General features: G+C 39.3%; 1 protein-coding gene across 2 annotated transcripts in view; it reads left to right on the top strand.

The window, feature by feature from the left end:
• ATP6V1A (ATPase H+ transporting V1 subunit A) overlaps positions 1-11,781 on the top strand; it is a 66,230-nt gene extending 54,449 nt beyond the window's left edge. For both annotated transcript variants that reach the window (XM_033211237.1, XM_033211236.1), the window contains exons 13-15: positions 2,803-2,897; positions 4,534-4,705; positions 9,072-11,781. In XM_033211237.1, the coding sequence (XP_033067128.1) occupies positions 2,803-2,897; positions 4,534-4,705; positions 9,072-9,164 (360 nt within the window). In that variant the 3' untranslated portion in view covers positions 9,165-11,781. The remainder of the gene's footprint in view (positions 1-2,802; positions 2,898-4,533; positions 4,706-9,071) is intronic.
• The last annotated feature ends 796 nt before the right edge of the window (positions 11,782-12,577 follow it).

Here is a 12,577-nt window from a genome sequence, read left to right as displayed (position 1 = left end):
CTGGTTAAGGATAACAGACCAGTGACATTGGGAGAGGAAGTTTGTGACATCTAAAACTCATGGACTGGCTGGGCATTGTGACTCACACCTGTAATCCCAGCACTTTGGGAGGCTGAGGTGAGTGGATGGCTTGATTCCAGGAGTTCAAGACCAGCCTGGGCAACATGACGTGACCTTGTCTCTACAAAAAATATAAAAATCAGCTGGGTGTGGTGGTGCAGGCCAGTAGTCCCAGCTACTTGGGAAGCTGAGGTGGGAGGATCACTTGAGCTCAGGAGGTTGAGACTACAGTGAAGCGATATCTCGCCACTGCACTCCATCCTGGGTGACAGAGTGAGACCCTATCTCTATTAAAAAATAAGTGAATACATAATAAGAAAAATGTTTAGAAAAATTTTAATTTTAAAAATACTTTTTAATAAATTAAAGAAAAAAACTGATGGACTAATGTTTAAAATGTACAAAGATCTCCTGTAAATGAATAAGAAGACTAGAACTTCAACAGAAATGTGGCCAAAAGAAAGAACAGACTGATTATAGAAAAGGAATCCCAAAAGACTAAGACCTATGGAGAATTGCTCAAGCAACACTGAGAACACCACATTATACTAGTTAAAACGTCAAATATTGCCCAGTGTTGTGGGGACAGAGGAACTGGTGGGCGGATTGTCTGGTGCTGCCATTGTGGAGACCAGTCTGATAGGACTGACTTACATACCCTGGGACCTAGCAATTCTGTTTCTGGATATTTATCCCCAAAGAAATTCTCAAACAGGTCCTTAAGAAAAATAGAAGAAATCTGAATGTCCTCTACTGTGAGCAAAAGATGGAAGGTAAAATAGGGAGGGTGCACACCATAGAGGATGAAATATGTGAGAGCTGGAAGCTGCAGACCATGTGGCACAGCAGCATGGGTGGATCGAAACAAAGTAGCAAACCAAAGACACAAGTAAGAATGTTTTACATAATTAAAGACACTTGCACAAAATAAAATACACATTGTACATGAATTTATACAAATAAAAGAATGCACATAAAACATTGTTTAATATTTACCTGTGGTTGAAGAGAGGACTACCGATAAAAGGGATTTACAAAAAAAAAACTGGAGACCTGATCCTTACCTAAGGAGCTTAGCACGCATAAATAATGGAAGAATGTAGTTAACTCATTGGGCTTATCCATTTTCCACTCCCAAGAAATCTTTACCTATTAGTGATCCCAGCAACACTAATATTATCTCTTAAGGCTGCTATGGCGATTGTAAAAGTTAGGGCTTTTGAGGTAGTGATATTTAAAGGATGAAGCTCTGTAACTTAGCTATACTAGTAAAATAGCACTCAGACATAGAATAGTACATACTTACTGTACTTCATAGTTCTAAATACTTTGTAATGTTTTTAAAATTCAACTATGAGCTATATAGATTTTTATTAAACAAACTTAAGACTGAGAATACAAATAATTAAGATAGCAAGCCAAGATGTGAAGAGGTATTTCAAGAAAAGAATATCAAGCTTATGTATGTATGTATGTATTTATGAGAGGGAGTCTCGCATTGTCACCAGGCTGGAGTGCAGTGGCGCGATCTCGGCTCACTGCAGCCTCCACCTCCCAAGTTCAAGGGATTCTCCTGCCTCAGCCCCCTCGAGTAGCTGGGACTACAGGCGCACGCTACCACACCTGGCTAATTTTTGTATTTTTACTAGAGATGAGATTTCCCCATGTTTTCCAGGATGGTCTCTATCTCTTGACCTTGTGATCTGCCCACCTTGGCCTCCCAAAGTGCTGGGATTACAGGTGTGAGCCACAGCATCTGGCCAAGAACAGCAAGCTTTTTGCCACCCATGTTTGTTTGGGATTTTTTTTTTTTTTTTGTGAGACAAGTTCTCACTCTGTCACCCAGGCTGGAGTGCAGTGGCACGATCTCAGCTCACTGCAACCTCCATCTGCCTCCCAGGCTCAAGCAGTCTTCCCACCCCAGCCTCCCAAGTAGCTGTGTCTACAGGCGCATGCCACCACGCCTGGCTAATTTTTGTATTTTTTGTAGAGACAGGTTTTCACCATGTTGCCCAAGCTGGTCTCGCACTCCTGAGCTCAAGCGATCTTCCTGCTTCGGACCCCCAAAGTGCTGGGATTACAGGTGTTAGCCACTGCACCCGGACCCATGTTCTTAGCAGCACTGTTCACGATAGCCAGGAAGTGGAAGCAACCCAAATGCCCATCTATGGATGAATCCATAAACAAAATGTGGTGTGTGTGTGTGTGTGTGTGTGTGTGTGTGTGTGTGTGTGTATAAAATGAGATATTATTCAGCCTTAAAAAAGAAAGAGATCCTGTCACATGCCTCAGTACAGATGAACTTTGAGGGCATTATGCTAAGTGAAATAAGCTGGTCACAAAAGGATAAACAGTGTATGATTTCATTTTTATGAGGTATTTAAAATAGTCAAATTCATATAAACAGAAAGTAGAATAGTGGTTACCGGGGCTGGGGGAGGAGAGAAAGGAGAGTTACTGTTCCGAACTTACAACATGGAAAAGCTCTAGAAATCTGTTTCACAGTAATGTGAGTATACATAACACTACTGCACTATATAATTAAAAGCGGCAAAGATGGTAAATTTTATGTTATATGCTTTTTAACCACAGTTTAAAAATAACAGCAATCAAAAAGCAGTTATAAGTAAATTTATTAACAATAGGTGATTGTGGATTATATAGTTTCTGCTTGTTAATTAATTGCCGCCATCGATCTTACATTTTAGAGTAAATGTCTAAAAATATCTTTTTCTCTTCTAGGCTTCTTTGGCAGAAACAGATAAAATCACTCTGGAGGTAGCAAAACTTATCAAAGATGATTTCCTACAACAAAATGGATATACTCCTTATGACAGGTAAGCTATATTGATTTTCTTTTTTTATTTGAGGATTTTCTATTGTGTTTTGATGGAGTACACATAAAAACCTTTTTTTATTCTCATATAGGCTCATACACTCTGACTTAGTAGATTGGTTTATTTGTATATTTGTAGTAGACATCTAATGATCTAATATGTCCCCTATCTTGATTTGCTCATTTGTCCAATTATGACAGTATTTTCACTCATAACGTTCATCTATAGTTAGATTTAATTGTGGCTTAGTGCAGAAGCCTTCTTCGTCTCTTTCCACTGCCCATGTCTCCTTTACTCTGTTACGTTGTTGTTGTTTTGAGACAGGATCTCACTGTCACCCAAACTAGAGTGCAATAGTGCAATCTCAGCTACTGCAGCCTCAACCTCCTGACAGTTCTTTCATCTCAGCCTCCTGAGTAGCTAGAACTACAGGTGCCCACCACCATGCCCAGCTAATTTTTTTTTTTTTTTTTTTTTTTTGGTAGAGACTGAGTTTTGCCATGTTGCCCAGGCTGGTCTCCAACTCCTGGGCTCAAGCAATCCACCCACCTCGGCCTCCCAAAGTGTTGGGACTCACAGGCATGAGCCAACACGCCTGGCTTCTTTTACTCTTTTCCTAAATAGTTAATAGTTCTGCTTTCATGCCTCATTTCCCAAGAGTCCTATTGCTTGCTTTCTACCAAGGTCTCTGTTAGAGCACTCCAACTCCTACTCAGTGCTTTCTTTTTTTCATCATTATCAATGCTACTACTGAGGCTTGTTTAAAGTTCTCATTTCTTTTCAACTTTGAGAATTTAGCCCTTTCATGCCAGATTATCTTTTCTCCCTCAAATCATATTTGGCCCCATATAAGACTGAAGAAGGAACTGAGCCAATAAAAGGATTACCGGAATGTAAGGCAAGCAGTAAATATGCCAGTTTATCAGTAAGCCCCAGAAATTTGCTCTGTTGGGAACTTGTGAAGCTTCTAGGAACCACCTACACAAAGATAACAAGGGAAAAATTCTTTGGAAAAGGTGTAATAGGAGTATGCATGAAATTATGTACGCAAATGTGTTTAAACATGTCCAAAAGTTGTAAGAATGTATGTGACTGAAATTGAGTATTTGTTCTTGTGTCTGTTATTTAAAAAGTATTGGCAAATGAAAATGAACACATTAAGAAAAAAGGGGCTACTACTATAGGAACTTGCAATTTCCTGCTTTCTTATTACTCATTAAACCTAATCCATTATCACAAGGGAGTCTTTACAACTCAGTTATTTTACCATTTGTGTTACTTATTTAACTGCATTGTACAAAAACAAACCCTCAGAGAGTCATTAGATTATAGCAATACTGTTTCATTGTTTCTCCAACTTGATGATTTTAACAGAGAAAAGTAAAATTCACCCTTAAAATAAATAAAAGAATATATATCTTCTTCTATCCCATATCCTGAGATATCTCTGTCCAAAAACTCTGGTTAAGTAGTTGTTGGTCTTTTCACTATTATTTTTTTTTCCTTATGTATCGTCTAATAAGTAAGCAATCTGCATACTTAGATAAAGAAACAAATGCTCTAGTAGTTTTATATAAAGTATGAACCTGTTTTGGAATTTATTTTTGTTAATTTTTTTGACCATCATTTATTCTAGGTTCTGCCCATTCTACAAGACAGTAGGGATGCTGTCCAACATGATTGCATTTTATGATATGGCTCGTAGAGCTGTTGAAACCACTGCCCAGAGTGACAATAAAATCACATGGTCCATTATTCGTGAACACATGGGAGACATCCTCTATAAACTTTCCTCCATGAAATTCAAGGTATATTTTGTTTCTGCTGTAATTTTTTTTATTTGAAAATGCTTCTTTTTTTCTCTCTCTTTTTTTTTTTTTAAGACAGAGTCTCGCTCTGTTGCCAGGCTGGAGTGCAGTGGCATGATCTTGTCTCACTGCAGCCTCTGCCTCCCGGGTTCAAACAATTTTCCTGCCTCAGCCTCCTGAATAGCTGGGACTACAGGCACGTGCCACGACACACAGCTAATTTTTGGGTTTTTTTTAGTAGAGACAGGGTTTCACCACGTTGGCCAGGATGGTCTCGATCTCTTGACCTCGTGATCCGCCTGCCTTGGCCTCCCAAAGTGCAATGCTTCTTTTTTTTTTTGAGGCAGAGTCTCGCTCTGTCACCCGGACTGGAGTGCGATGGCCGGATCTCAGCTCACTGCAAGCTCCGCCTCCCGGGTTTACGCCATTCTCCTGCCTCAGCCTCCCGAGTAGCTGGGACTACAGGCGCCCTCCACCTCGCCCGGCTAGTTTTTGTATTTTTAGTAGAGACGGGGTTTCACTGTGTTAGCCAGGATGGTCTCGATCTCCTGACCTCGTGATCCGCCCATCTCGGCCTCCCAAAGTGCTGGGATTACAGGCTTGAGCCACCGCGCCCGGCCGATTCTTTTTAATTTTTCTAGCTATTTTGAGCCCAAACCTGGGCTATAAAACTTGCAGTTATTTTCACACATGTTCAGGTTTTGTAAAACCAGTAGAGGCCTCAAAGATGTTCAAATAGGAATTCTGATGATAAAAATTAGTGTATCAGCCAGGCACAGTGGTTCTCATGCCTGTAATCCCAGCACTTTCAAAGGCTGAGGCAAGAGGATGCCTTGAGCCCAGGAGTTCAAGACCAGCCTGGGCAACATGTTGAAATCCTGTCTCTACAAAAAATACAAAAGATTAGCCAGGTGTGGGGGCACATACCTCTAGTCTCAGCTACCTGGGAGGCTGAGGTCAAGGCTGCAGTGTGCCATGATCATGCCACTACTCTCCAGCCTGGGTGACAGAGTGAGACCCAGTCTCAAAAAAAAAAAAAAAATTATGTCATGTCTAAAATAAATGCTGATGTGTATTCCTTTTTGTCTTGGCTACCAGGCAAATTAGAGCTTGCTTCATAGCTGAGCAACAGTTACCTTACTCCAAGTGCCTATTAACCTCTAGCCCACATGTTCTTCTGAAATGACATCTCTGTTTACTTCTTTTAAATATCATGTACTGCACATCCTTTTTTAACTTTTTTTTTTTTCTTTTTTGAGACAGAGTCTTGCTCTATCACCCAGGCTGGAGTACAGTGGCATGATCTCGGCTCACTGCAACCTCCATCTCCTGGGTTCAAGCAATTCTCCTGCCTCAGCCTCCCAAGTAGCTGGGATTACAGGTGCCTGCCACCGTGCCCGGCTCATTTTTGTATTTTTAGAAGAGACACAGGGTTTCACCATGTTGTCCAGGCTGGTCTCGAACTCCTGACCTCATGTGATCCGCCCTCCTCAGCCTTCCAAAGTGCTGGGATTATAGGCATGAGCCACCGTGCCTGGCCATTTTTTAACTTTTAAGTAGCCTCTTGTTCTTTTGGAAGTACACAAGATGAAAATAGATAATTAAATGAAATTATTAGTAGGAATTCAAATGTATAAGATTGTTTTTAAAATATTTGATCAGTTGAATTGTATTTATTTCTGTCATGACATCCAGGCATATTTACTAACCACCTACTGAGAATGATTATCTGAGTGTATATGTAATATAAAAATTTTAAGCCGGGCGCGGTGGCTCAAGCCTGTAATCCCAGCACTTTGGGAGGCCGAGACGGGCGGATCACGAGGTCAGGAGATCGAGACCATCCTGGCTAACATAGTGAAACCCCGTCTCTACTAAAAAATACAAAAAACTAGCCGGGCGAGGTGGCAGGCGCCTGTAGTCCCAGCTACTCGGGAGGCTGAGGCAGGAGAATGGCGTAAACCCGGGAGGCGGAGCTTGCAGTGAGCTGAGATCCGGCCACTGCACTCCAACCTGGGCGACAGAGCCAGACTCTGTCTCAAAAAAAAAAAAAATTTTAAGATAGTACATATATTTTGTGTGTGTGTTTACACTATAGATTGAAAGTAAACCTGTACAAATAGGTAATCACTATATTGAGAATTTAAAAACATTTACACCTTTTTAGTCTTGTCATTTCACCTTGAGATACATAAAACGAAGGAAGTAACCAGAATTTTGATATGGATATACGAAGTTGTTTATTAAATTTCTTTTTTTTTTTTTTTGAGATGCAGTCTTGCTCTGTTGTCCAGGCTGGAGTGCAGTGGTACGATCTTGGCGCACAGCAACCTCCATCTCCCAGGTTCAGGCAGTTCTCCCTGTCTCAGCCTCCCAGTGTAGCTGGGATTACAGGTGCATTCACCACACCTGGCTAATTTTTGTAATTTTAGTAGAGACGGGGGTTTCTCTATGTTGGCCAGGCTGGTCTCGAACTCCTAACTTCAGGTGATCTGTCTGCCTCGGCCTCCCCAAGCGCTGGGATTACAGGCATGAGCCACTACACTAAGCCAAATTTCTTAAATGTCACCCAAGAATGAACAGAGCCAACAATACATTATGGTGTGTCCATAAGATAGATGTTATGAAGGCATTACCATTTTTGTCAAAAATATTAAAAGACATGGAGAAATGCTTATGTCACAGAGTGAAAAAACTTCCAAATGTAACTTGATCCAAATATTGTCTTAAAAAACTATATATTCATAGGAAGTATGTAGTAATAATTTCTATTTACGTGCGTATTGTGTCAAATTAACATCACAGGTATTTTTTAATGTCATTACTCTTCTGTAGCATTGTTTTGTGGCTGGACAGTAATATTTTTCTATTCATAGACACTTAGAAAATTTCCAGTTATTGGCCGGGCGTGGCAGCTCCCATCTGTAATCCCAGCACTTTGGGATGGATCGCCTGAGGTCAGGAGTTCTAGACCAGCCTGACCAACATGGAGAAACCCCATCTCTACTAAAAATACAAAATTAGCCCGGCATGGTGGTGCATGCCTATAATCCCAGCTACTCAGGAGGCTGAGGCAGGAGAATCACTTAAACCTGGGAGGTGCAAGTTGCGATGAGCCGAGATCACGCCACCGCACTCCAGCCTGGGCAACAAGAGCAAAACTCTGTCTCAAAAAAAAAAAAAAAGAAAAGAAAATTTCCAGTTATTGGCATGGACGACCATGTAGTTGTATGTAGTTGGTTTTGTGCATTTTCTTAGTATGGAGTCCCAGAAGTGGAATTACTGGGTTAGAGAACTGGAACATTTTAAAGTCTTTTTTTTTTTTGAGACGAGTCTCACTCTGTCACTAGGCTGGAGTGCAGTGGCGCGATTTCAGCTCACCGCAACCTCTGCCTCCTGGGTTCAAGTGAGTCTCCTGCCTCAGCCTCCCAAATAGCTGGGACTATAGGCGCACGCCACCATGCCCAGCTAATTTTTTTTGTATTTTTAGTAGAGACGGGGTTTCACCATGTTGGCCAGGATGGTCTCGATCTCCCGACCTTGTGATCCGCCCATCTCAGCCCCCCAAAGTGCTGGGATTACAGGCGTGAGGCACCAAGCCTAGTTAAGTCTCATTTATACATATTAGTAGGTTGCTTTTCATAAGGATTTTAAATAATGGTGCATTTTAACATTATTTCCTAAATTTTACTTTTCCATCCCAGTGTGATATTACCAGATGTTGAGCAAATTCTGTTTTGATTAAATTCCTAATTATCGCGCGTTAAGTCATATTCATCTAATATATGAAGCGGCATAATTTCCCACTATTGTGCACATTGTTGAGGTTAAAGCCTTTGGTCACTGAATGTGGTGATCAGGCAAAATGCAAAATTTAAATTTTGTTTTCTTTCTGTTTGGTTGGATTTGTATCCTTAAGAGAAAGGGAAAATGAGTCTAGTTTTACCTCCTGCCTGTGGTTTACCATCTAGTACTCAAAATATATAAAATACAAGTAACTTGGGCCAGGTGCAGTGGCTCACACCTGTAATCCCAGCATTTTGGGAGGCCGAGGCAAGTGGATCACTTGAGGTCAGGAGTTCAATACCAGCATGGCCAACATGGTGAAATCCTGTCTTTACTAAAAATACAAGAAAAAATTAGCTGGGCATGATGGTGGGTGCCTGTAATCCCAATTACTTGGGAGGCTGAGGCATGAGAATCACTTGAAGCCAGGAGTCGGAGGTTGCAGTGAGCTGAGATCGTGCCACTGCACTCCAGCCTGGGCGACAGAGTAAGACTCTGTCTCCAAAAAAAAAAGTAACTTACTAAACATAATGAAAATTATTTTCCAAATGCAAGTTGAATTTGTAATGTCTTCTTTCAGGATCCACTGAAAGATGGTGAGGCAAAGATCAAGAGCGACTATGCACAACTTCTTGAAGATATGCAGAATGCATTCCGTAGCCTTGAAGATTAGAAGCCTTGAAGATTAGAACTGTGATTTCCTTTTCCTCAACAAGCTCCTATGTGTGTATTTCCTGAATTTCTCATCTCAAACCCTTTGCTTCTTTATCATGCAGCTTTGAGACTAGTGCCTATGTGTGTTATTTGTTTCCCTGTTTTTTTGGTAGGTCTTATATAAAACTAACATTCCTTTGTTCTAGTGTTGTGAAGGGCCTCCCTCTTCCTCTATCTGAAGTGGTGAATGTAGTAAATATATATTATGGTTACACTACTGTAAACTTGTATGTAGGGTGATGACCCTCTTTGTCCTAGGTGTGCCCTTATTTCTATTAAATTGTAAACAGGACTACTGCATGTACTCTCTTTGCAGTGAATTTGGAATGGAAGGCCAGGTTTCTGTAACTTTTGAACAGGTACTTTGTGAAATGACTCAATATCTATTGTGGTAATCTCATTGGCAGCTTAGCATTTTGCAGAGGAATTGCTTTGCAGGAAATATTTAATTTTCAAAAACATAATGATTAATGTTCCAATTATGCATCGCTTCCCCCACTATAAATCAGGAATATTTGTGAGAAACTATTGGAAACTATACTCTTTTTATTTTTATTTTTTATTTATTTTATTTTATTTTTTTTGAGACGGAGTTTCACTCTTGTTGCCCAGGCTGGGGTACAATGGCGTGATCTTGGCTCACTGCAACCGCAGCCTCCCGGGTTCAAGCAGTTCTCCTGCCTCAGCCTCCCGATTAGCTGGAGTTATACAGGCATGCTTCACCATGCCCAGCTAATTTTATATTTTTAGTAGAAATGGGGTTTCACCATATTGGTCAGGCTGGTCTTGAACTCCCGACCTCAGGTGATCCGCCCGCCTCGGCTTCCCAAAGTGCTGGGATTACAGGCATGAGCCACCACGCCCGGCCAGGGACTATACTCTTTTTAAAATAGACATTTGTGGGGCTCACACAATATATGAAACAGTACCCTCTGAAAAAGAGAAGAAAAGAATTAGGCGGTCAAACTTAGAGCAACATTGTCTTATTAAAGCATCGTTTATTTCACTAGAAAAAATTTAGTATCAAGGACTATTATATACTTCATTACTAGAAGTTCTTTTTAAAATTACATTTAAAACAATCACTGAAAACTTGATCCACATCACACCTTCTTTATTTTCCTTAAACATCTTGGAAGCCTAAGCTTCTGAGAATCATGTGGCAAGTGTGATGGGCAGTAAAATAGCAGAGAAGATTTTAGTAGCAATTAAAGGCTGTTTGCACCTTTAAGGACCAGCTGGGCTGTAGTGATTCCCGGGGCCAGAGTGGCATTATGTTTTTACAAAATAATGACATGTCACATGTTTGCATGTTTGTTTGCTTGTTGAATTTTTGAACAGCCAGTTAACCAATCATAGATAATACTACTTTCTTTCATACGGTTTTTGGTTCACTGGCTTAAGAGGTTTCTCAGAATATCTATGGCCACAGCAGCATACCCGTTTCCATCCTAATAGGAATGAAATTAATTTTGTATCTACTGATAACAGAATCTGCATCACATGAAAAAAAAAAGATCATTTTATCCGTCTTTTAAGTATATGTTTAAAATAATAATTTATGTGTCTGCATATTGCAGAACAGCTCTGAGAGCAACAGTTTCCCATTAACTCTTTCTGACCAATAGTGCTGGCACCATTGCTTCCTCTTTGGTTAGAGGAAAGGGTGTGTGAACATGGCTAACAATCTCAAATACCCAAATTGTGATAGCATAAATAAAGTATTTATTTTATGCCTCAGTATATTATTATTTAATTTTTTAGGTAATGCCTATATGTTGGTCTATTAAGGAAAGAAGCAATCAGTAGAGAATTCAGGATAGTTTTGTTTAAATTCTTGCAGATTACATGTTTTTACAGTGGCCTGTTATTGAGGAAAGGTTTTCTTCCATACAACTTGTTTTAACCTTTGAGAACATTGACAGAAATTATGCAATGGTTTGTTGAGATACAGACTTAATGGTGCTGTTTAATCAGTTTGCTTCCAAAGTGGCCTACCCAAGAGGCCCTAAGACTAGTAGAAATTAAAAGGATTTCAAAAACTTTCTATTCCTTTCTTAAACCTACCAGCAAGCTAGGATTGTGATAGCAATGAATGGTATGATGAAGAAAGTTTGACCAAATTTGTTTTTTTGTTGTTGTTTTGAATTTGAAATCATTCTTATTCCCTTTAAGAATGTTTATGTATGAGTGTGAAGATGCTAGCGAACCTATGCTCAGATATTCATCGTAAGTCTCTCTTCACCTGTTACAGAATTTCAGATTGGTCATTGATAGTATGTATTTCTTTAGTAAGAATGTGTTAAAATTACAATGATCTTTTAAAAAGATGATGCAGTTCTATATTTATTGTGCTGTGTCTGGTCCTAAGTGGAGCCAGTTAAACAAGTTTCCTATGTATTTTTCCAGTGTTAAATCTCACACATTGTACTTTGAAAATTTCCTTCCATCCTGAATAACGAATAGAAGAGGCCATATATATTGCCTCCTTATCCTTGAGATTTCACTATGTTTATGTTAAAAGTTGTGTATAATTGTTAAAATCTGTGAAAAAATAAAAAGTGGATTTAAATTAACATTTTTTTCTTTTTCTCTTTTTTATGGCACATTCTGCTAGAAAACGTGTACCTTGTATCTTGACTTACTGTTTTGGTATGACTTTTTTAAAATTTTTCCTTCCTTTTTATAGATTGTTTCTTAAGATTATGAAATTGAATTGGAGCCCTCACTATAGCCTGCAAAAAGTCCCATAATTGTATCACACTATGTTTTGGAAATATAATACACAGAATCCCATCCCATTCTGAATTTTACTTTAAATTGAGAAAGTGAGTGGGTTCTATAAATTCACTTCTAAATGCAAGGAAATCAGTAGTACTCTTCAGTTTTTAACAAGTGAACTAAAGCCTTGTAATTTATGATTTTGCAAGCCAATTTAAGGTCCAGAATAATAATGTAGCAACATCCTTTGTAGCAATTCATTATGTTATGTAGGATATATTTTATTTCCTTAAATGTTATATTTTTAACAATTTCCAAAGGAGTGAAGAAGCAGTGTCAAATAAACAGCTGTATATTACCATTGAGTCTGAAGTTTATGTAGAGAAATTTTTAAAATCATGAGAAGACTTCTTCATTATAGAGTCGGTAATTTGTTGTCCATTAGGTAATATCCCAATATCTTCAGCATATTAGCTTTACTGTATTGCTACAATATAGGAATATGAAGAAGGGAATCAACTTTCTCAAATGGGGTGATAAAATGCTCCTGAAGTTGTTCTAAGAGCTTAGTTTGAATTCCCGCAGAAGTTGACTCTGAGACAAGTAATTGAGTTTAGGTAGTTTATTTGGGAGATGGTATCAGGAAACACC

Source organism: Trachypithecus francoisi, unplaced genomic scaffold, assembly GCF_009764315.1.
Source record: "Trachypithecus francoisi isolate TF-2019V2 unplaced genomic scaffold, Tfra_2.0 Lachesis_group0, whole genome shotgun sequence".
Lineage (NCBI taxonomy): Eukaryota > Metazoa > Chordata > Mammalia > Primates > Cercopithecidae > Trachypithecus > Trachypithecus francoisi.
This window is presented reverse-complemented; position numbering and strand designations above follow the sequence as displayed.